This window comes from Crinia signifera, chromosome 4, assembly GCF_055691185.1.
Source record: "Crinia signifera chromosome 4, ASM5569118v1, whole genome shotgun sequence".
Taxonomy (NCBI): Eukaryota; Metazoa; Chordata; class Amphibia; order Anura; family Myobatrachidae; genus Crinia; species Crinia signifera.
The window spans coordinates 183,711,755-183,737,384 of record NC_139220.1 but is presented as its reverse complement, the minus strand read 5'-3'; the positions used below and the strand labels follow the sequence as shown (position 1 = coordinate 183,737,384).

Below are 25,630 nucleotides of genomic sequence, written 5' to 3'. Positions count from 1 at the left end.
TAAGAAAAAACAAATACACAAATAAAGGTGACATTTAAAGTTTATTATGCACCGAACAGTATTTAACATTCATATTCATTTTGCTCCATTGTCAACTTAATACGGTATGCAAAGACTTTTCTAAATTGAACATAGTAACAAATGTTTTTGATTGTCTGTGATCAGTAGATTGTATTTCTTACAACATAGATAGGGTAAATGGCTGTTATGCTGCATCATTTAAAATGGTTTATGACCTTATACAAATGTCTGCTTGTATATGAAATGATTGATTGAGGAATCTTATTTCTATGAAGATTTAAAAAAAATGTATGATGCCTAGAAGGTGATGGTATGGGGGTATGTGAGAAAGGGTTGTATGTTGTGGGATCTTAGGGACATGAGTGACACAGTTCCATTGACTAATTTGTTAGTATTAATTAAGGTTCTCTCAAAAATCTTGTGCAGGCTGGTACAATTAAGCATTATGTTTACGAAAATAGCTGGGTCACATGGCAACAAGTAATCCAAGTGACCTAGGTTTTGTGGAATTTGAAACTACTTTAAATTTAACAAAACATAACATATTTGTTAAGCTGAACAAAAAGTCTTCTACTGCACAGCAACAGTGACACCTTGTGTCCACAGCATGTATTATTATTAAAAAAAATTATGAATATTTTCCTCACATTAATACCTCTTTTACACAACTGCAGCTGAATAACCCAGCAATTACCCGGCATTTGAAGTGCCCCCTTCACACAGAACAGCAAATCTCCGGGTCTAAAATTTAGACCCAGTAATTTGCTCTATTACATTTGGTTTTCACCTGTGTGAAAGGGTCAACTTGGATCCTAAACTCAGGGTCGGAGACCCGAAGTTTAAGATCTGGATTGACCCTTTCACACAGAAAAAGGACCCATGTATTTCAAGAATTTCCAGGGTGAAACTGCTTCACTCAAGAATTTCAATTTCTGTGTGAAAGGGGTATAATACTTATCAGAAATTTCTTTAACAGCATTACAGTGTATAATTACTTACAGTACTTGCTATAAAGTACTAACTTAAAATCTATCCTGGCAACTTATACATTAATACCATGTACATGCAGTCATTTTGAAAGCATTCTCCTAGAAGGGTACAGAGTGGTTTACCAATGAGCGGTCAATGCCCAAAAAGTTAGGTTCAATGAATTCCATTGATGAGACTTTTGTGAACAAGGGCTGTTAGGCGAGGGCAGGACGATAGTATGGGTTCTAGATCTACTTTATGATTTATGTCAGAAGTGAAGTTGGCAGTACAACTGTGACAAGTCATTCTCCTAAATCTCATCTACTGTATATTATATTGTATAAATCAACTTCACCAATGACAGTTTATCCTTTACGGTGTAGAAATATATCAGGACTTGTACTTTATGTCGTTTATTATATACACATCTTTCTGACCACTCAATAAGACAGACATGTTTAAAAATCTATGCGGTCACCAAATTGTCCATGATGATCTCATGGGTGAGAGTCACGAACAAAAGTGTTAGCGATCCTATACAGGTCTGAGCAGTTTTGTGCAAATTCAGGCCGATTTCAGCCCACAAAGGGTGTGAGATCAGGTGCTGTTGCCGGTGTTGAAATTCCATGCCAATGGCACATTGCACCTTTCACGTGCAATTGTATTGACCCGTATATCGGTTTAGAGGTCTTGAAGGGATACCGTTACTGGCTACTAATGCAGACCATTTATCTTAACTAAATTAAGATTAAATTAACGCAGTAAATAGTAAATTAAGTTTAGATTTTTACAGAAAAAGGGGAGGATAGCATAGAAGAAAATAAATCACACTATAGCAATGGACAGGATTATAATTAATGCAGAACTGTCACACCTCAATAGATAACATGGTGGACTTCAGCTGGGCAATAAGCATGCATCATTATTATTACTGGAAACCTATAGCCAGGATGCGCAGTTTAGATTTTAATGACGTACAATGTTATTTATCAAACGCAGTGATGCAGGCTTAGTGTTGGACAGGTGATGTACTGCCAGAATGAGATGAGTTCATGTCACTACTAAAGTGCTCTGGGTTCTTTGGTATGTACTTGGACCATCGATTCCCGTACTCTGATCACACCTTTCATCCAAAACAAATACATCACAAGACACTGAGGACAAAAACAAAATGAGATAGAGTAAACAGACCAGATAGGACCTTAGAAAAAGACAACCAATGTTCCACTGTGAAAAGCACACAGCTTTTATTAATGCTTGGGGTCTGTTGTTATGGGTAGATGGAGGCTGCAGAGGCAGATACAGTTTAATAGAGCAAATCTATTTTTGGAAAATTAAAAAGCCATTTTGTGAGGCCCAAAGTTAATGGAGTGTGATTGAAGGGGTTACTCAAAAGACCATAATGAGGAGATATTGCTTTATTTTATTGCAGGTATCTTAGGAACCATTATTAAGCTGTGATTTTTTTATTTTATTTTGCCTGTAACAATTGGCAACTTGCTGAATTGGCCAGTACCTACTAGTGCTTTGCGTCTCTGTCAATCCCTTGTTCTGTTTGTAGCACAACAGGCCTAATTCAGGTGCAGGTGTGCTTACTGCTGCTATCTTTTGACATATGCAATTGTGATTATATGCTACACAGGTCCATTGACATGGGCAGAAGCTAACACCAACAGAGCGACGCCCACTGCTGCTGCATCATTTCCATCCATATCATGTCACAGAGTCCGAGTGCCTCTGTAGATGTGCAGGCCTAGCTGCTCTCCAGGGATGCAAAGCTCTCCAGTAGAAAGTAAGTTTGAAATTGCTTACTTATACACTTCAACAAAATGGCATCTTAACAGCCATGACACAACTGCATTTCTCCGACCATTCCCCATTCTCACAACCAAACGCTGTCTTCCGGTCACACACTTTGCAATTATTTCCTTGGTGCACAGAATAGCCATTTTGAGACCGCACGTGAATGAGCATCATCGTTACATCATGGTAGATGTATTATAGCGGCGCTTAACCCGTCGCTATAACATTTCCTGCTTCGCCTTATTAACGAGGCGATACAGGAAGGGACACCAAGATGTATTAACATTTTGTCTGCTGAAGAGGGGGAGTGCAAATGCCACCCTCTTGCGATGTCCCCTCCTGGAGACAGCTCATCAGTTCAGAGTAACGCAATATCTCTGCCTGCCCGGCTGTCTCAAGGGGCATGCGCAAGATCTTGCTACTCATGTGAGATCTCCTGCACAGCCTGAAGCGAGCAGCAGGGACAGCGCTGTCAATGTCAATAGCCGCAGGGGACAGAACGGTCAGTGCTGCTGACCGTTCATACATTTGCTCTGCATATCAGCCTGCTACCTTTTAGATAGTAGCACCGATAAGGACAGGGGCTCCTTCTTACATGGGGAGAAGTGGAATCAGTTATCAACATAACGTATGCTGATACCCCTTCTCCCCCATAACACTTCATACATCAGTCACTCGCAGCTTGCCACCATGGCACATAGCTCACCCCTCACTTTAGACACAGCACTGACTCAGTGTGTTGGCCCAGATGCGCATAGTATAACCACTGTGTAGAGAAGGGAGTGGGCTCAAACTATCACCCTTCCAACAGGTTATCTGGTGCAAGCTTAAATAAACTTCCATTTTAACTGAACCCACTCCCATTGCATCAGCAGCTGCAAATGACATATATTATATTAGTATGGGGCTGGTGCGAATCCTGGTGGTGCTTCCAATGTTTGTAACAAAGTAGGCATTCAAGTCCTTCTGCAGTTAGACCCATGGCTGTACACCAGAGTAAGTGTTGATACGAGCATTAACATGACGTGAGATGCAACCACAGCAGCATGCTACTCAGAATGCCCTCCAATGTGTTAAGGTGTACAATAAAGATTTTATGGCAACATGCTGTTGTGTACAGTATAGAGATTTATACAGACTATGTAACTGTGAAAATAAACTTAGCTGAGGTGGCTAATAAACACAATTCCAGGTATCATACCACTCACTACCCTCTCAATCAAATCCTAATACAACTTTCTCTGAGTGACAGTGTTAACACAGAAATAAACGACAACATTTTCTGTCAGAATTCGGTCATTTTCTCACCAGATTGTTGTGGAAGTTACTTCTTGCTTACAGTCTTCCGTGACACAGTCTTTGAACTGTTTGTGTATTTCTGTCTATCCTTCCTACAAGTGAAGTAAACATAAAGAGTCTATAAGGAAACCACCTGAGAAGTTGCAAATGAAGTAGAGAGATAGCACCTAAAGGTGCCCATACACGGTACAAATATTGTATACAATATCGCATCTCATCTCATTGCATCGCTCAGGTTTTGAAATGCAATGAGATGAGATCTAGTACAAGTATGTGCTGTGCATACTTTTTGTACTAGATCTCATCTGTTTGCATTGCAAAACCTGTGCGATGCAATGAGATGAGATGCGATATTGTATACAATAATTGTACCGTGTATGGGCACCTTAAGCCATAGTACAGTGAATACAAGCCTGGCCTTCACTTTCCCCATTAGCTGGCATTCAAGTTATGCAATTATGCAAGTAGCTGTGCTTGGCCCTAATTCTCATAAAGAACAGTGAGTTTGCATTGCCAGGAAGAGGGATTTAGATTTTATTTAGGGTTGAGGTGAAGATTTACTAAGTGCTGTTAACCCTGGATGCGCGACTGGCCTACTAGTGCCCGATAACTAACGGCAAATTACAGGGTGATTAATGAGTGTACTGTGCAGTTGAACTTTTGTACATCCTGCCTTTAGTATATAAAGGAGATATACCTACTCTCCGGAAAATACAAGCAAAGGATATGGATATACACATACAGGCGCAGTGTCCAAAGTAAGATGTAAACCAATTTTGATGTTGGTAAAATAATAAAAATACTGACAGTGATAACCAGATATTGCATGACCAGCCAAGTCCCGATATTAATTAGTACATCCCATGATATCTGGTTATCACGGTCATTTTTTTTTCATTTACCACTTAAGTTGAATAAATTCTGTGGTAAAGAACAGAATGGGTTACATGTGTCTGATGTGCAGTGGCTGGCGCAGTCTAGTCCTCACTATGGAGAAGTACATTACCTGGACATCTTCACCTTGCTTCTGCAGCCTTTGCCTCCCTCCCAGTGTATGGAGTGGATGTTCTTATTCATCATGTTTCCACATGAAATACAAGGTTTCCCATTACTGTATATCTGCAAGGAATGAATAAGCAGAAAATGCTTAAAGACACTGGGATACACAAAAGAGGATACTGTCAGCGGCAACAATGAAATGAATGAGAATAGTAAAGCGAAGGCTTGCACCACACACTGGCATCTCTTCCTACTGAGCAATTTGGTGCGGATACTTTATTTGCCAGTGCAGAGTAGGCAGTGTGCAGTGACTTCCTGATGCACCAATAAGCTGCACAAGCTCTACATGTAACAGATACATGTCTGTGGACAAGAAACCAGAGTTTACAATGCAATAAATGATCTACATTATAAAAACAAAAACATCCTGAGGTTAGCACACAAAGCACCTGGCTTACTGCACAAATAAGTCAGTATATTTTAGTATACTATATCATACATACGGTATATGGGATATCGGAGGATGTCTGCCCATGCACAATGCCAATATATTGACGATAGAAGTAAAATGTAAATGTTCACCTGCTCTTTAGCACAAAAACCACATAACATGCGTGTAGCCAACTCCATCTCATGGTCTTCAGCTTCAATGTGGCAAACATCACATGGGTAGGTTTTCCCACAGCATGGAAATCTGCCATATAAGATGTTAGAGAGGGATGGGGGATGTGAGAATAGCCAAACTACACTACATGGAAATAAGCACAACCAGACACATGTTACACAATTGTGAACCATAAGTTATGTAACCTTGAAATGCTTTTCTTTTTAACCCCTTCAGTGGTGTTTTTTTAGGGAGCGCTCCCCAATGGGCGAGTTTTTTGGGGGGAGCACATCCTACAAAAAACCTCACCACTGTGACTCCCAGGTCGGGGCAGCACCGCTGAGCACTAGATCAGCCGCTGGCCATCCTTGTCCCTGGCAACCTGGCTGTGTGTGGTGTGACGTTACATGGTCACGTCGCACACAGCTGGGGAGAAGGTGGCGGGCCGGGCAGTGGCTGAAGCTGAGCTCAGCGGTGCTGCCTGGCACTAAGCAGCGTAGACCCTGGTACACCCGAGAATTTTCGGGGTTTGCCAGTCTGGGCACTGGAGCACAGCCAGGAAAATTCTCAGGAGTACCAGTGAAGGGGTTAAAAGAGTTTTTGTTATAGTGTAATTTGGGTAAACCTCTGAGTTAATTGTGTTATGGGTGAATATGAATGGAAACAAGATCCTTTTTAACAGAGACACAGGTGAGGATGGTTAGCAAATGGAGAGCATGCAGTAGTGGAAATATGAAAAGCAATCCCCCAGTGCCAGCATTAGTAGTCACCCACCCACAGCCTCTCAGTCATATAGACAGAAAGCCCATAAAGGTGCTAATCGTCTGATTAATGGTGCCCGTGTAAAAGTATAGAGGCAGAAGTTTGGCTAGTCTCATTTCCCTCATATATATTACCAATATAATACCAATGAATACCCTTTTGTCTTAAAGAGCCATAGCCTTTTCATGAACTGGTAATTATGTTTCCCTGGCCAAAACATGACACCCTGGCTGGTTAGCCCTGGCTGGGTCCCTCCTCCAGGGCACCCTGGGCCCATGCAGAAGCACGGGGCTGTCCCCGGTGCCCCTTGTCGGTGAACGCTGGACTGATGGTAATTAAATAGTTGAAAAAAAGTGTAAATTTATTGGGTTCTGTAGTAGAACTACAAGGCCAGCAAGTTTCACCCACATGTTAGGACTTGGAGAACCACAAGTGCCAGCATTCGGGGTATTAATGGCCCCACTGAGACTTGTAGTCTCACTACAGAACCAATACCCAATGAACTGACACACACACACACACACACACACACGTAATAAAGTAAAAATTATTACACACTCCATCCATACCGGTCTTGATCCCATAGCTTTGGACCTCTTCTCCAGTAGAAAATCCAAATTGGTACCTTTGAAAAACAAATTATACTTACCATCCCTCCTCTGTAGGTCCACTTGCGCCTCCTCCCCAAGAATGAGAGAATCCCCATTGATGTCAGTCAATGAGGTTTCTTTCAGCCAATCAGGCTCTACTACAAAACTTAATATCTATTTTTACACTATTTTTTTTTCTATTTAATTACCATCAGCCTGGCATTCACTGCCCTGGGGTGCCTGGGACAGCCCAGGGGGGTGCTATTGGGGGGTCCCCAATCCCCCAGAGATCCGACCAGAGCTGACCAGGCATGTTTTGGCAGTGGGAACTTATATAAATAGTTTCCCCAGCTGTGGCATGACAACTCTGGCTGTTGGAGCCCAATGCTGGTTATAAATATACGGGAGACACCTAATTTGTTTGTGCCCCATATTTTTGTAACCAGGACCGGTCCAAGAGCCCGGTGCTGGTTTGAATATGGGGGATTTGTAGGTGTGGGGGATTTTAGGGTCAGTTTAGGGATTTGTAGGCGTGGGAGATGTAGGGTCAGTATAGGGATTTGCAGTTGTGGGAGATGTAGGGTCAGTATAGGGATTTGCAGGTGACAGGATGTAAGGTCAGTATAGGGATTTGTAGGGTCAGTATAGGGATTTGCAGTTGTGGGGGATGTAGGGTCAGTATAGGGATTTGCAGTTGTGGGAGGTGTAGGGTCAGTATAGGGATTTGTAGGTGTGGGGGATGTAGGGTCAGTATAGGGATTTGTAGGTGTGGGAGATGTAGGGTCAGTATAGGGATTTGTAGGTGTGGGAGATGTAGAGTCAGTATAGGGATTTGTAGGTGTGGGAGATGTAGAGTCAGTATAGGGATTTGTAGGTGTGGGGGATGTAGGGTAAGTATAGGGATTTATAGGCGTGGAGGATGTAGAGTTAGTATAGGGATTTGTAGGTGTGGGAGATGTAGGGTCAGTATAGGGATTTGTAGGTGTGGGGGATGTAGGGTCAATATAGGCATTTGTAGGTGTGGGGGATGTAGGGTCAGTATAGGGATTTGTAGGTATGGGGGATATAGAGCGCGATGAAAGCAAGATCAGTAATGCCACTGCAATTAAGAGGGAGCAGATGGCTGAGTGAAATGCCAAATACACTTACAGTATATGCCAATTATTGTAAGGATTGAACTCTGCACACACACACTATCACCAGTTAGTTATGCAAAAGTGACGTTCGGGAACATAACCGAGAAAAAAACATGCTACACAGTCGCAGTCTGTCCCTAGGATATTGTAACAACACAGTACTCAGTATGCCATCTACTACTGAGGTATTCATTACAACAAAACAAATATGCCCATTATCAATATGAAGACAAGGTCTGGGCAATTATTTCAGTGAAATGACTACTTAGCAGTTGGTAGTAAATTGTTACCTCCACTGTGTTTAGACAAACCAGTAAATGTATTAAGATTGGTTTTCTATTGAAATCCCCACCTGCACTCTCTCCCTTTGCCAGTCAACTACCGAAATTCACTGTGAGGGGGCAAGTCTAAAATGACGCAAATTGCGTCATTAGTACCACCCACTCCCTGAAGAGCCGTAAATAACAGCATTTACTGGGATGGGGCAGGGCTTGATGATGGCAAGCCCCACCCCCTAGAAAAGCTGCAGAGAGTCTCCTTTCCATTTTTCTCCCGGAAAGGAGACTCTCAAGGTAGGCAAATAGTGTGTGTGTGTACCATCAGTCTATATAGGTGGAAGTCTGTATTTATAGGTTCAAAAGGGATGGAGTGTCTATACTGGAGGATACAGAAACATAAAACTATATATCACACCGTACCCTTTTATTAGGCAAGATGAAATAGATAATCTTCCAGAAAATAAATCTGCATGCACTCTATTTTAACCATATTGTACACAAGTGCAGATAAACAGAGTAGGGGGCCTGTGTGTAGACTTGGTATGGGCCTCTCTCTCTTAAGCTGGCCATACACTACTGCAATATACCACAGCAGTGGATGGCTAGCCGATCCACTGCGAGCCATACATCACATGCAGTCCTTTCACATGTGATGGATCACATGTGACCTCTGTCCCCCCCCCGCTGGGGGTTCAGACCTGCATGCAGGTCTGATGCGCATGGGATCGTGCATCGGACCTGAGCAGACATCAAAGACATCCGATTTGGGCCTACTTCACGGTCCGATCCGTAGGGAATGGGTGAAATTGTCCACATTGCAGTAGTGAATGTGGGCCTTTGGAGTGGTAGACTGACATATTGTTTTAAATATAATTGCCATAATGTTATTATTGGAGGTTATTCCTTATGTAATATGTGTCCGTTAAGAAGAGCATTGCTGTATTTTTGTAAGGGAAGCGGTCATCTATTAGAATGAACTTAGGTCTACAGTCATTAGGTCGACCCCACTAGGTTGACTGGCAGGAAGGTCGACCTGACTTAAGGTCGACATGGACCAAGGTCGACATGACTTAAGGTCGAATTTGCATAAAGGTCGACATGAGGAAGGTCGACTGGTCATAAGGTCGACATGGGGTTTTTCGGTTTTTTTGAGCCGACATGTGCCGACAGGCGGTATTTCATGCCCTACCATCCACTAGGGTGTGGAGGAGGTTATTAAAGCTGTGGCGAGCGAAGCGAGCCACCGTGCCCGAAGCATTGCGAGCAAAGCGAGCGATGCGAGGGTCCGATTCTCATTGCCAACTGTGTCCATGTCGACGGTGTCGACATTCGGATAAAAAACAGTGAAAAACCCATGTCGACCTTACGACCAGTCGACCTTCCTCATGTCAACCTTGATGCAAATTCGACCTTAAGTCATGTCGACCTTGGCCCATGTCGACCTTAAATCAGGTCGACCTTCCTGCCAGTCGACCTAGTGGGGTCGACCTAATGACTGTAGACCTAAGTTCATTCTGACAGATGTACCGATTCCCTTTGTAATACTACCGCATATCCAATGTACAATTTTCATTTTTCTATCGTATATTCTCTTGTGCTTCAATAATAAAAAAAATGAAATTAAATAAAAAATGAATTCTGTACAAACTCACCTCAGCCACCGACAGCTCTTTCTGAAATGTGTACAAGTGCCGTTGTCTATAAGAGGTTTCCCAGGTTGGATGGATGGATCTCTCATAGTCTTCCTCCTGCCAATGCCATCTTTGACACCTATAACGATATTCTGGTTATTCTAAACTCCCTGCACAGTCCTTTGCATGTCTGTAAAATGACATATATTGCTTACCACACTTATGGCATTTCACACATGGTGATATTTCAATAAGTATATGAATAGTATCAAGTTAATGACCTCCGCTTGCCAAACAACTTGCTTAAAAGAATGTATCATACCGCTGGCTTTCTTTGAATATCTTTCCAGCTTCTGAAATATGGCAGCTTCTATACATATGTTGAGCTTGCTGTGGCAGTGCAGACAATTCAAGTCTTTAATGATGCCAAATGTGATATTCTACAGACCAATAAAACAGATAAAATCATTATTACTGGAGTATGCTCCAGCACACTCTGCAGTGCTTTATAATTACGAACAAAGAATAATACAGATTGGGCACTAATCTATAGAGAAGTAAGGGTGCCATTCTTGCACTCGAACCTATAAGAAAAGACAAGCCCATTAAATCTCTAGAGAGAAGAGGAAAAGGACCCGATGAGAGTCAGACCCCAATAGTTACTGGTACCTGCACTGGCTCTTCACGAGAACAAGTTAAGCAGCCAATCATGAACGTACACTCCAGTAAAACGAGGTCCTTGGCCATGGCACCCTGTATGTCCACATACCCCATCACAGTAGAGTACTGGTGCAGGATTGTAGGGTGGAAGGTCCCCGAAATACGACTGTTACATTTCTCACATTGTGCTGTGCATGGCTGCTTTTCAATCAGGGAAAGGTCTGCTGTAACTTTACACCTAACAAGATATAGTAAATGAATATATCAAGAAATAAAATACACCAAAATTAAAACATTAAGTTTTAATAGGATATTATATTTATGAACATTTCTATAGTGCTTATACATCAGTTTAGAGCGAAGATTATATGACATTCCCCTTCGTGGTGGTTCCTCCTCACCTGATGCACTGCAGCGACACTACTATGCGATGTGCCATTAATGTCCCTACTCCTTCTCCCAGTTTTAAGCCTATGAACCGGATTTCGGTTCCCTTTCTTGGGCCTGCGCCTGCCCCTCCCTCTACAGTTTTCATCCCATCAGTGACTCCAGTTGCTCTGTCAGATTCCAGATCGTCATCATCACAGCTGACCCAGCTCTCGGAGTCATCATCTTCCACATCTTCAGCTGGGTTTTCCTCGGCCTCCTGTAATGTGTCGCTTGCAACATTTTCATCCTCACTTGATCTAACAGCGACAGTTGCTTGCAGCTGTTGGTATGGTACAAACTCTAGCCCAGCCTTCTCAACATCAATATCTCTCTTTAACTGGATCAGTGAAAAAGAAAACAAATTAAAAACATTTCAGAAATGGATAACATGCATAAAAATAAGCCAATTATTTTAATTTTTTCTCAATTGTAGAAATCTTAAGGACTGCATTACCAGACGCGCTCCTTCAGTAAAAAGACGCTCCATGTTACGATCTAGCCAGTGTAGAAAAGGACGGAATAAAAGCTCCACCTTGCCAATGAGCTGATTGGTTGCATGCTTTGCTTCTACCCACTCCTTAGAAGATTCACAAACATGTCTGTAACAATTTAAGAATAATAAACCAAAAAAACATAGACGCTTAGATATGTATAACAAAATACATTGTGGGGTTTAAAGGCCTGACAGGAAAACCAATGCGCACAGTAGGTAGAAGGACTGAAAATATGCTAGAATTGTTTATTGATACCCCCTTTACATCGCTAAGCTGGGTCAAACCCGGCTCCAATGCTTTCACAATAAACCTGGGTCGCCCATTTTACCAACCAGGCAATAACAGGGGTCTGAGGTGCTATGTGAAAGGGGTACGAGTCATTTGCAAGCGAATGTGTAGTTCAACCAAAAAGATTTTTGCAACCAAATCTGTATGTGGATGCAAGCATATTACCTAAAATTCCCTATGTTTACAGAGGATGAAAAGGGGTTTCAAGGATAGGCACGCACAGATCAAATACAGCAAGTGCACTTTCATTACAATGCAACTGTATGACCTGGACACATACCGTATTTTTCGGACTATAAGGCGCACCTAAAAGCCTTAAATTTTTGCCAAAATAAGCCGTGCGCCTTATAATCAGGTGCGCCTTATGTGTGCACTGAGTTTGACTGTCGGACCATTTCCTGCTGACATCGGGACGTAATACGTACACTACGACGACCCCAGAAAATGGCACCAATGAACAGACATGCTGTTTTAGCATGCACCTTATAATACGGTGCGCCTTATGTATGGGTCAAGTACAGAAATAGACCCCATAACTGAGACTGCGCCTTATAGTCCGGTGCGCCTTATAGTGCAGAAAATACGGTATATGTCTATCAAGAGGTGTAGCACCTCTTATGATTGGCTGACTGCATCTAAATTTCTCCAACTGAAAGTATATACCCCAGAGGGACAAAGTTTGGGAACCATTGCACTATTCTTTTGAAATGCGAATGACACTTCATTACAGTTATATACTATGTTCACAGTTGATAACATGAATTTAGCATTTATTTATCAAACCATTATTTATCTCCTGGTGCACATGGCGGATACAGTATACTGCTGTTTACTCCTGGTGCACACCTGGCAGATATGCTGCTGTTTTCTCCCGGTGAAGCAGTTGCAGATATGTTGCGATTTTCTCGTGCAAACATAGCAGCTATGCTGCTGTTTTCTCCCTGTGTACACCTGAATTATATTCTACCGTTTTCTCCTGGTGCAAACATAGCAGATATGATACGGTTTTCTCCTGGTGCAAACCTTGTAGATATAATACTGGCTTCTCTGGTGCAAACTTGGCATATATGGCACTGTTTGCTCCTAATGTAAACCTGGCACATATGCCATTGTGGGAGATGCTGGATCTATGAAGCTCCGCAAATGGAGGATGTGCACCTGGGTGTCAGCAAGGAGAAAACAACATCATCTGCACACGGTTTTCACAGGCGTAAACTAGCTGCTCTTTGCACCTGTGATTTTCATGTAAAATGCATCCAAGTTTACATAAGCTACTTAGTATGCGTCTTGATTAATTTACTATGCAAAAACAGTCACAACTAAGACTAGCGGCAATGGTTTAGTATATGATTTTACTGTGTATTTGTCACCTTACCTGCCCATAATAGAGGGTAAAACTTGATCCTCTGGAATCTGTATTGTGAAAACCTGAAATACAAATAATGTACTAAATCATTAGAAATACTTTATTTTGTGCATGAAAGTTGAGAAAGGCTCTAGTGTCCATTGGGGGACACTGGAGGCTTTGGGGGTATAGAGGTACAGGAGTATGGACACTTTAAATGTTTACTCTAACCTTTCCTCCCTGTTCCCTTTAGAGCCCACTGCCTCAAGTGAACCAGTTATTTTCTTAATCAAACCCCAAAAGACAATGTAGACAACTTAAGTTTAAATCTCTTATTTTCTCTTTCATGCAATATAGGGACACTGGAGTTCTTGAGGCCATCCCAAACCTACCACCTTAGAAAACATGGGGACCGAAGATCAGGTAGACAGACATCAGAAATGATCAACCTAGGTTCCAACGCCACAAGAAATAAAATATACTTCCAGCTGAAGCTTACAAAGGGCTGCTTAACCCTTTAAGTTACATAGAAAAAAAAAAGGAAAAAACTGCGCTAGACAAATTACACATTGATTATGTTAATTTATTTAAATATCAATCACTGGCCAGTGTTAGCATAAAACCTTTACAATAAAAAAATTTTTTTATGTATAATATAATTAGACGGTGCACTCAGCACTAAATTGAATCGGACTTGCATATTATTCTTAGCACTCTGTTGTATATTCCAGTATTCACTATAGGAGGGGCTAAAATCACTAGTAGCTGCAGAGAGTATTAATTGTTAAATTGCACCTGATTTTATTGTAAAGTTTTTCTCATATTTACTGGGACAGACTGCACTGCACTAATATAAGCCTGGAGAATTGATAAAGTAATCCACAGATGAAAGGTCTGCTTTGATAACAGCCAAACTCTTTGGCAGGCATTGGATTGAACACAAGATCCTCTGACCTTGAACAACTTGTGAGATCTATGAATGTAGAACATCAGCCCAGACAACATCCAAAGGGGCAGATGTAATAAGCCTGGAGAAGAGATAAACTGAGATAATGTAAAAGGAGATAAAGCACCAGCCAATCAACTCCCAAATGTCATTTTCAAACACAGTTCATTGGCTGGTGCTTTATCTCCTTTCACTTTATCTCCAGTTCTTCTCTGGGCTTAATACATCTGCCCCAAAGATAGAAATTGTCTTCTTTAAGAGAACCACCACAATCAAAAAACAAAATGACACTGTCCTGTATAGCAAAAGGAAGGTTTATCTGGTCTTCTTGTTACTGGAATATGAAATCATTTGTTTAGGGAAGATGGCCTTAATCTATGAATTGGTGCAGTTTGCTTGGTTCCACTATTGTGAGTTCTGCCTTGAATTTATATAAAAATGTAAACAAATCAAAAACGTTTCTCAAAAATAGAACCTCAGTGCTCACTTTTTCACCACTGATGACAACAGAAGCCAGGATTTGTGGCTTGCTGTCTGTCACACTTCATTCTCAGGAGCCAAAACTCAACATAAAAGTTCTAGTCAGAGGGCACCATCTCTTGTAGTAACAAACAGAAATCAAAGTTGCACCAAGAGCTCATTTGCCATAAGAAAGGTGTGTCATGAAAAGATAGCGCTACAGTATAACAGCATTTTTTTCAACTGGGGGGTTGAAATCTAGGTAGCAGATTATAGAATTAGAAATGCCCTTTGCTGTGGGGGATATTTTCTTTACCCAGAGATTTTAAATCAACCAAATGTCAACATCATAATATCTCTGCGCCATAACAAAGGATCCAGAGGTGCTGTTAGACTGTGGCAGGTATTCAATGCTGGTGCGAGCGGCCGGCGAGGGGGTTAAACAGCGAGGATTGCTGAAAACCAGCGATCCTCGCTGTTTAACCCCCGCGCCGGCCGCTCGCACTATGCAACGCTCTGGGGAAATCCTCGCCGTCACAGGACAGCGAGAATTCCCCAAAACAGCGAGACCCGCGGCTACTGCAGAAAACTTGCAGTTTTTAGCCGCGGGTCTCGCTGCTTCTGGAGCCGCATCCGCCAATTCCCCCTCGCTCAAAAAACGGAGCGAGGGGAAATTGGCGGATGAGGGGGCTGCGTTGAATGCTGTCAGGGTGAGTGGTGACAGCGAGCAGGAAGCCCTGCTCGCTGTCACCACTCGCCCAGAGCATTGAATACCTGCCTTTATATTGATTCTTTAAAATGTTCAATTGCTTTACCTGTTGCCTCAGAAACCAATGCTTCCATGGGCATTAAAAGAGAGGGGACATTCTGAATACTTTGAGGGTTACTTAAATGGCATATACTACCACTGATGGTGATCCCATGCTGCGTCTTCCAACACAGTATGTGGATCTACAATGCCAGCATTATCTCATAGGTGTCACATATTTAATTTCTTAATGCCAAAGTAGGACGTAAATAGACCTTAATTAGTTGGTCTCCAAAAAATGGCAAAGCAATGGTGTTACCAAAACCAATGTCAATCACCGAATTTTTTTATAATTCAAAACAAAGAGCAGCACAGACGCATGAAATGATGAAAATACATTGAACGTCATCTCAAAGCCAAGAAAAATCTTATTAAATCCTCTTTGGGAGACAGTGTGGGGACAGCTTTAATCTCCTGAACGTATTCTTGTAAAAAAGCAGGGAGGAAAGGGCGGTGGAATTAATTCCACTGAACAAAGTTGTTCGAATGATCCCAGTTCTCTGAACGTGGAAGATGAAAGAGGGAGATAGAAGAGAATGACTGCTTTCTAAGATAAGAGAATTCATCATGCTTGGGGAACAAAAAAGAAAACCAACATTAACAACTTGTAAACCTTTAAACCCTTCACAATGCATAATAAGTTAAATCTGCAATATGTTCAGATCTCCCACCCCATAGGGACATAACAGTCTGCAAGCTATACGAGAATTAAAGGACTAAAGGAGCCTGTTCCACTGGGGAATGAAGTCATAAGTGACAAGTCGGGAACATGTTGTCTTTATGAAAATGCTGAACAGGTTAAAGGTTCAATTGAATGCAATTAGAGCTACAAAAAATGAGTTTTACAAAATAAATACCTGCAAGGGATAATCCTCTGGGAACTCCAGCAAAATCTCCATCTCTTTTAGGTCAAAAGGCTGAGAGAGAGATAAATAAATAGATGAGTTTATGATCCTGGTGATTAGTGGCTGGGATGAAGACTACAGGTGATATATATGGTTTCTGTGGGTTGGGATCATTTAGTCTACAGCAGGCCTGGCCAACCTGTGGCTCTCCAGATGTTGTCAAACTACAAATCCCATCATGCCTTGCCACAGTTTTGCTATAAGGGAGTGTTAAAACGGTGGCAAGGCATGCTGGGATTTGTAGTTTCAGAACATCTGGAGAGCCACAGGTTGGCCAGGCCTGGTCTACAGCATGATGGTCGACAGTCATTATGTCGACACCATTAGGTCGACATGGGTCTAGGTCGACATGGGTCTAGGTCGAAAGGTCATTAGTTCGACAATGTTTAGGTCGACAGTCAAAAAGTCGACATGGTGTTTTTCACTGGTTTTTTACCTGAATGTCAACACAGTCGACATGGACACAATTTAAAGTGCACCGCAACCGTTCGCGATGCGTCGGGCGCGGTGCATTGCTGCACTCGGCAGACTATTTTATTCTCCCACCACGCCCTAGCCCAGTGGTCAGGGAACTCGGTCCTCATTACCCCATGCAGTGCATGTTTTGCAGTTCTCCTCACAGAATCACAAGTGAAATAATTAACTCCACCTGCGGACCTTATAATATGTGTCTGTGAGTAATTAGTACACCTGTGCACCTGCTGGGTTACCAGCAAAACATGCACTGTGTGGGGTAATGAGGATCAAGTTCCCTGACCACTGCCCTAGCCCTTTTGAATGTCGACCTAGACCATGGGTCTTCAAACTGTGGCCCTCCAGATGTTGTGAAACTACATGTTCCAACATGCATTGCTACATTTTTTCCTATAAGAGCATGCCAAAACTGTCAGGGCATGCTGGGACATGTAGTTCCAGCACATCTGGGGGGAAATAGTTTGAAGACCCATGACCTAGACAATGTCGAACTAATGACCTGTCGAACTAACGACCTTTTGACCTTGAACCATGTCGACCTTTTCCTATGTCAACCTAGACCCATGTCGACCTAATGACTGTCGACCATCATGCTGTAGACCAGGCATTCCCAATCACGGTCCTCAAGGCACACCAACAGTGCAGGTTTTGTAGATATCCAGGCTTGAGCACAGGTGACTTAATTAGTATCTGAGTGATTCTGATTAAACCATCTGTGCTGAAGCCTGGACATCACTAAAACCTGCACTGTTGGTGTGCCTTGAGGACCGTGGTTGGGAATGCCTGCTGTAGACCACATGAGCGCTTCCCGGTTTCTGTAGTGACACGGGGATGGGTTTATGAGGGAGCATAGAAATACAAATTATACACATGAAGGTACATACCTTTATATTTTGTTCTATTATATATTAAACTAGACTCTCAATTGCTTTCATACCATTTGTTAAGTAAAGACTAGAACAATAAACAATATTTCCTTTATTTCTTGCTGCCTGACTATTAAAATGAATTAATAATACAACAAAAGGGGATCACGACCAAAGTATCCCAATACGTGACCTAGTAACTGACTCTATAATGGAGATGCTAAGTGGAGTTATGGATAAAACTTACAGTTTGGCTGAGTTTGAGAGACCTGTAATTGAAGTGTAAGAGAAGAAGCTATCGAGAACAGGAGGGAAGAGGCCCCTACTTTATGGAGATTACAATCTAGATCACAAGTCTTCAACCTGTGACCATCCAGATGTTGTGGAACTACACATCCCAGCATGCCCTGACCGTTTTGGCATGCTTTTATAGGAAAATGTGGCAATGCATGTTGGAACATGTAGTTTCACAACATCTGGAGGGCCACAGGTTGAAGACCCATGATCTAGATAATAATTACAGATGTGTCCAAATACAATGCCTCCTTTTGCATTAAATAGTGGAGCTAGTTGCACTATGACTCGGTAGGACCGGGACACTTTTTACCTACTTTTTCCATTAATTACATTATTTGCAAAACGGAGCGAATAGGATGCACAAGCAGCTTCTGCTAATTAAAAGATGTGGTACATCTATATTTAGGGTGTGACTGCCACTGTATCTGCATAAGAAATGGAACATGACTGAGTTTTCCTGGAAAACTGTGAAAAGTACCATAAAGGGGTATATTCAATCCCCTTTTGGCGAGCTGTAACGGCGAGCAGTGCTGATAGCTCATGGGTCAGTGTTCAACTGACCCCCCTGCACCAGCTGTTTCCACCTCCCTGGGTTTTTTCAGCGAGGTGGAAACAGCGAGGGCGGCTGTCAAAATTGCGAGGGCCGTCACTATATGCAGCGGGCTGCATTAGTGGTGAACCTCGGCGTTCGTGTGCATCCTCGCTGTCCTCTGACCGCGAGGATTCCACCGGAACATAGAATAAGGTGAGTGGCCGGTGAGGGGGTTAGATGGCGAGGATGGCTTGTTTTTGGTGATCATGGCTGAAAACAAGCCAACCTGGCCGCAGAAACCTCCTCGCCGGCAGCATTGTATGCAGATGCAACTGCCCTTAGTATGCAGATGCAACAGCTGTCACACACTGAATATAGACAGATCGCACTTTATTTTTAACTTGTGCGTCCTATTTACTCACTAATTAATGGAAAAAAAGCCTGACGCGACTAGAAGGGCTGTTTAACGATTGTAAGCTCCATGGTGTAGAGGCCCTTTTCCCTCCCGTTGTCTCGCACTTCAATTACAGCTCCCTCCTACTCAGGGACTGTCTATAACCGCATCTCTTCTAATTCGTAATTGTTCAGGCCTTTTAAAAGCATCCTGCCCCTAGTAGTATGGAGGCATCTCCTCTGCTTCCTTAGAACACTCTTAGCTGTATTGTGTATTGAGAATTGTGCTGCTAACGGTACTTGTGGAGTATCACGGCTCCCACGACCTGTATCGTATGCAGATCGTATGCTAAAAATCGCATCGCATCGCATGTGGCATACGATGCGATACGATGTTTTACCGATTTTTGACCATTTTTGCTCAAAAATCGTATGCCATCGCATGGCATCATATGCCATATGTAGTGGCATACGATACGATGTTTTACCGATTTTTTGGCCATTTTAGCTCAAAAATCGTATGCGATCGCATCGCATGCCATACAATGGCATGCGATGCGATCGCACCCGATTTTGCATTGAAATGCATCAGAATGCATTGAAATCTGTATTAAACTTGTGAAATGCCCCCAAATGCCATTTTTCATAGTGCACCACCCCCACTATCAACGTCAACCCGAAGCGTGGCGAACGCAGCGAGCCAGCGAGGGGCGGCGGTACGCGTCCTACGACCTTTTCATACCCCCACTATCCACGTCGGCGTGGAGTTGAGAATAGAATAGTGTGGCGAGCGCAGCGAGCCACCGAGCCCGAAGCGTGGCGAGCCCCGTGAGGGGACGCGGATACCTTCACAGCTATACGCGTCCCCTCGCGGGCTTCACAGGTATCCGCGTGCGCTCGCCTCGCTACGCTCGCCACACTATTCTATTCTCAACTCCACGCCGACGTGGATAGTGGGGGTATGAAAAGGTCGTAGGACGCGTACCGCCGCCCCTCGCGGGCTCGCTGCGCTCGCCACGCTTCGGGTTGACGTTGATAGTGGGGGTGGTGCACTATGAAAAATGGCATTTGGGGGCATTTCACTACTTTAATACACATTTCAATGCATTCTGATGCATTTCGTATCGCATCGCATCGGATGCCATCGTATGGCATGCGATGCGATCGCACCCGATTTTGCATTGAAATGCATCAGAATGCATTGAAATCTGTATTAAACTTGTGAAATGCCCCCAAATGCCATTTTTCATAGTGCACCACCCCCACTATCAACGTCAACCCGAAGCGTGGCGAACGCAGCGAGCCAGCGAGGGGCGGCGGTACGCGTCCTACGACCTTTTCATACCCCCACTATCCACGTCGGCGTGGAGTTGAGAATAGAATAGTGTGGCGAGCGCAGCGAGCCACCGAGCCCGAAGCGTGGCGAGCCCCGTGAGGGGACGCGGATACCTTCACAGCTATACGCGTCCCCTCGCGGGCTTCACAGGTATCCGCGTGCGCTCGCCTCGCTACGCTCGCCACACTATTCTATTCTCAACTCCACGCCGACGTGGATAGTGGGGGTATGAAAAGGTCGTAGGACGCGTACCGCCGCCCCTCGCGGGCTCGCTGCGCTCGCCACGCTTCGGGTTGACGTTGATAGTGGGGGTGGTGCACTATGAAAAATGGCATTTGGGGGCATTTCACTACTTTAATACACATTTCAATGCATTCTGATGCATTTCGTATCGCATCGCATCGGATGCCATCGTATGGCATCCGATGCGATCGCATACGATTTTTGAGCTAAAATGCTCAAAAATCGGTAAAACATCGTATCGCATCGTATGACATCGTATGCCACTACATATGGCATACGATGCCATGCGATGGCATACGATTTTTGAGCAAAAATGCTCAAAAATCGGTAAAACATCGTATCGCATCGTATGCCACTACATATGGCATATGATGCCATGCGATGGCATACGATTTTTGAGCAAAAATGCTCAAAAATCGGTAAAACATCGTATCGCATCGTATGCCACTACATATGGCATATGATGCCATGCGATGGCATACGATTTTTGAGCAAAAATGCTCAAAAATCGGTAAAACATCGTATCGCATCGTATGCCATCGTATGCCACTACATATGGCATACGATGCCATACGATGCCATACGATGGGAGCCGTGATACTCCACAAGTACCCTGCTAAATATTACCTGTGCTCTGTTTTACTTTTATAGTTACTGTAATGTTAAGTTAGAAACATAGAATTTGACACTTGGCCCATCTAATCTGCCCCTTATGAGTTCTGAGTACCCTTTATTGTGACATGTGTGACATATGTTATGTGCTGCAAACCACTTGTGGTGCCTCATAAATAAAATGTAATAATAATAATACTATGTTAAAGAGCCAGATTTTGTTTTACATTATAATGAAATCCTTTCCATTTACCGCTATTTCAATTGACATTTGTGATAAATAACATTATTTGGCAAAAAGCTTTACTCAATGGTTTGTTCACACATAAATATATGAATGCCCTTTTCAGATGTTATGCTTTCATGTGTATATTTTAATGGTGCAAACTACACAGTTGGCTCTAATGTGTACTGTAAAGGATGGAATTCAATTGGTTACAAACAATGCCCCAGTGCCCCTACTTCTTTGAAATTGGACCCATAACTAACCCAGTCTGGATCTGTAGGCTCCACAGTTATCCTGTAATAGGTAACCTTCCCATCCTCTCTCTCCTGAATGATCACTTTATCCTTGGGAAACCTCTTCAGTAGCTGGGATATTTCTGTGGCTCGAAGCTGTGCCACAACTTCTGGAGTCAGATTTGCAGCTTTGATCTCTTCTGGAACTACAACCTGCGGCACCACCTTACTTCTTACTGATGGGTTCTTGTTTCCAGAGTGATCATCACGTACTGGCGGGAGCTTCTCTGGGTGCCAAAACCTGCAATTTCCCTCCATGGAACAGTATCCAGACACAAAGTAACGACACGGCCTTCTGCTTCTATACTGCCTGTTTGATGTTTCATGGCGATTTTTGTATTGCACTGGACCTAACCCAGATTTGCTCTGAGCCACAGGCGTTTCGGCAGCACCACTTTCCTCAGCTGTTGCACATAGTAATTTTGGCTTATTATTTTTCTCACGAGCACTGTCATCTAAGCGTTGGTGTAGAAATCGACATCTTCGTCCAAACTGGCAATAGCGGCCCTGGGAGAAAAATCTGCACAAGGGTGGCAATTGTTTCTGCTGGGCTATATCTGGCCTCTGAGCAGCATCCTCTTTTATAAGGGAAGGGACTTCTGCAGTTTGTACGTCACATTCCGCCATTGTTACCTACAAACAAACAAACAAACAAACAGAAGACTCAACTACTAGTGTGAAGCATACAGGACTGATATCAACACTGGTTTGCTTGCATACAATTCCATGTTAAACTTATATCACATAAGAACCACATTTTTTAAACGATTAGGCGTGCTTAAGTTACCTATACAAAAGACATGCCACCACCCCCCCCCTTCCCTTCGCCTAATACAATAATGGAACATCCCACTGCTCACAGCTAAGCTTAAGCTGGGGCACACACTAGATGACCCGTGTACCACAGCCAAGGACAGATGTGTCAGAGTAATATATTGCGCAATCCGTACACACTGCACGTTCTGGTGACGGCAGCACGATATATTGTAACCAATCATATCATGCCAAATTTGGAAGCATGTAGTCATCAGCCACATCCTCATATTGAACAGCATGTATGGTGGACCTGAAGATGAGATGGACAACTCGTCTGAGTGTGCATAGGGGGTCATTCAGATGCAGTTGTTCAGGGCAGACTCTAAGCCTTGCAAAAGAACAACTAGTGCAATTGCATAATTTTTAAATGGCGCCATATGACTGCATAAACATTGCTAACATCATCGCGCATTGGGTTTTCACACAGAGCCTTGACTGCCATTTATAGATGCACTAACTGATGTCCTGGGATGCACAGGCCTCTCCTGTAGCAAGTGTGGTTGCAGAAGGCAATGTATATGCACACCCAGAAAACCGGTTCCCAAGCGGTGGGTATGGGTCATAGGTTCCACACTATGAAGGTCGACATACATTAAGTTGACAGAGCTTAGGTCAACACAGGAAATATGTAAATATGGCTAAGGTCGACATGCATTAGGTCGACAATGGGAAGGTCAAAAGGTCAACATGAGTTTTTCACAATTTTTTGTCCCAAATGTTAAGGTAAGTCGAAATGGATGCCATATCAGTGTACCGTATCCCCTTGCTCAGCACGATATTATATTCTCCTTTCACACCCTAGTGGATGGTAGGGTTAGAAATACCGGTTTTAAAAAAAAAAAATGTGAAAAACTCATGTTGACATTTTGACCTTCTGTTGACCTTCTCATTGTCGACCTTATGCTTGTCGATATTCCAACCCTGTCTACATTAGCCATGTCCACCTATTTCATGTGTGGACCTTTAGTGGGCGACCTAAAGTATGTCAACCTAGCGACCGTATCCCCTGAATGGTCACAACACACCTGTATTCACCTGACCACCACCAAATGCTGACTCGGACACTCATTTTGCGACTACAATCTTTCTGCAACTGCACTCTCGAATCACTCCCTGCAGCTCACACACAAGTGCAGTGCAAAAAGCAATCATTATATGCATACAACACCCACTTTGTGTCTGCACCTGAATGACCCCCATAGTGCGCACACACTGGATGATTTGAACGATTTGTCATTCCGACCCATCAGAAACCGGCCAAATCATTAAAAAGATTGTCTATTGAAATAAATGTTGATGTGTAAGCGGACTGATAACGGATGATAGTTGAGGCCCCTATACACTTATCCATTGCGATACCACGGCAACTGCCCGCCAAGGTTCTATCGTATATGATTTATACATAGTATGCGGTCCTTTAGCATATGATGTATCGTATGCGACAACCAGAAAGTGCTGCTGGATCCTATAAATGTTATGCGCAACACATGCGATTTCCGGACCCGATGTGCACAGGACCACACATTTAAACTGAGGATAGGGACTTACGATTTGCCCACTTTTCACCCGATCCATCAGACTTGTGTGAAAGGGGCCTAAATCGCATAAAAAGCGGATATAGCATTGATATCTATTCAGAATGGATTAAACACTTTAAAAGCATTCTGCACCATAATATACGACTTTTTTCCCCATGCGTGCCTCCGCCATGCATGATGCACTTTCAGGCAACTCACTGCTTGGACAGTTGTCAGATTATGTTCAGTTTATGGCCCCTCCAGTATGACTGATATAAGCCGACTCAGCTTTTGCTCCGTCAGGTATTTGGGGATTTTAAAAGCGCTTAATTACCCAGATGTACTTACACTTTTATACTTCCTACATCAATTAAACACGTTTTCTACAAATACTACATTGTTCTTTTTTTTTTTTTTAAAGGTCTTATACATACAGCACTATAAAGTACATCCCACTATAAAGCAAAGACTGAGCCAGGAATAAAATAATACACGATCGCCTATACATCGAAGTTCAATCCCAATAATATACATGAAGTCGGCCACAATAACTAATACAGACTTGGTTCCTTTTTTATTTTAACATATAACAGATTATGATCTGCATTCTCTCCCCAAATTCAGTTAAGTCGGATTTCTATCACCATATCTTGTAAACAAGGCCAGTGCGGATTGCTCAGTCACAGGGGCGATCATCTGGCAGCGTCTGGCACCCGGGGAAACAGCACATAAGCAGCACAATACGTGTACGCACTGCTCTGCTCTCCGTATACAACAATCACACTGGGAAACCACTGACTGACAGCAGCAGCAGCTCTGTACACCCACCTGGGTTGCAACCTTTAATTCCGGTGCTACTAAAACACCGACCCCCTGCTGGTGGACTTTGTCCCTTTCAATAAGCTTCCCCTTCGCACACCGCATCCGGTGATCGTTAGTTCCGTGTACGTCACGTACCCACTGTGTGCCATGCCATGCCCTGCCCTGCCCTGGCCACATTCATCATCAAGAAGAAGCTGAACACACATGGGCATGATCTGCACAGGATGAATGTTCTTAATCATTTAAGAGATGCAGCATTTCACTGTTTTATAATATTGTATGTTTCCACACCTCATTGTGATGTTTTGTCGCCACATATGCCAATATGGTGAGGTTACCCTTGTCCACTCTGTCTTCCTACTTTTACAACATATTTTACATAGTTTCTGGATTTTTCAATGTATTTACAATAGGTGTACACTTTACATGGCTTCTGACTTTTTATCCACACCTATGATGACAAATACCCCTAGTGTTGGGTCCAACAGTCACCTGATAAACTTATGTCGGTTCCAGCAGCACTTGCTGCGGTATCACTGACCATAACATGGGATCCAGATGATAAGTTGCCACACAAAGGATGACTTGCATAATGGTCAACATTGACACAAGGCTGAAGTGGTAATGGTCGACACATGATAAAGTCAACATAAGTTTTTCACGATTTTGATAATCTTTTGGACTTTGTGCATCTTTAGATTAGAGATGAGAGGGGCTCAGATTTACTTGTTCTTTTCACCAAACTAGTGCAAGTTTGGATTTATTTTATTGCCCCAA

At 43.0% G+C, this 25,630-nt stretch overlaps 1 protein-coding gene across 2 annotated transcripts; it reads right to left on the bottom strand.

Annotated features, from left to right (window-relative positions):
* Positions 1-22: 22 nt before the first annotated feature.
* On the bottom strand, positions 23-25,009 carry LOC146074721 (uncharacterized). Of its 2 annotated transcripts, none has more exons than XM_083183148.1 (13): positions 24,860-25,009; positions 21,669-22,331; positions 16,379-16,438; positions 13,339-13,391; positions 11,636-11,780; positions 11,154-11,518; positions 10,762-10,990; positions 10,415-10,532; positions 10,114-10,231; positions 5,674-5,785; positions 5,099-5,211; positions 4,102-4,184; positions 23-2,144 (listed from the first exon to the last, which is right to left on the bottom strand). In XM_083183148.1, exons 1-12 carry the CDS (start codon positions 24,953-24,955, stop codon positions 4,118-4,120), a joined length of 2,139 nt encoding a protein of 712 aa, XP_083039274.1. In that variant the 5' UTR covers positions 24,956-25,009; the 3' UTR covers positions 23-2,144; positions 4,102-4,117. The 2 variants fall into 2 exon arrangements, with proteins under 2 accessions (XP_083039274.1, XP_083039275.1); XM_083183149.1 differs by lacking the exon at positions 24,860-25,009 and adding an exon at positions 24,676-24,830.
* Positions 25,010-25,630: the final 621 nt, after the last annotated feature.

Excerpts from the sequence above, each read along its gene's own strand:
- LOC146074721 (XM_083183148.1), bottom strand. The coding sequence starts at position 24,955 with ATGCGGTGTGCGAAGGGGAAGCTTATTGAAAGGGACAAAGTCCACCAG. Across the intron at positions 13,392-16,378 it reads CAGAGGATTATCCCTTGCAG|GTTTTCACAATACAGATTCC; the intron begins GTATTTATTTTG and ends TTTGTATTTCAG. Across the intron at positions 5,786-10,113 it reads AAGAGCTGTCGGTGGCTGAG|ATTTCCATGCTGTGGGAAAA; the intron begins GTGAGTTTGTAC and ends CTTATATGGCAG.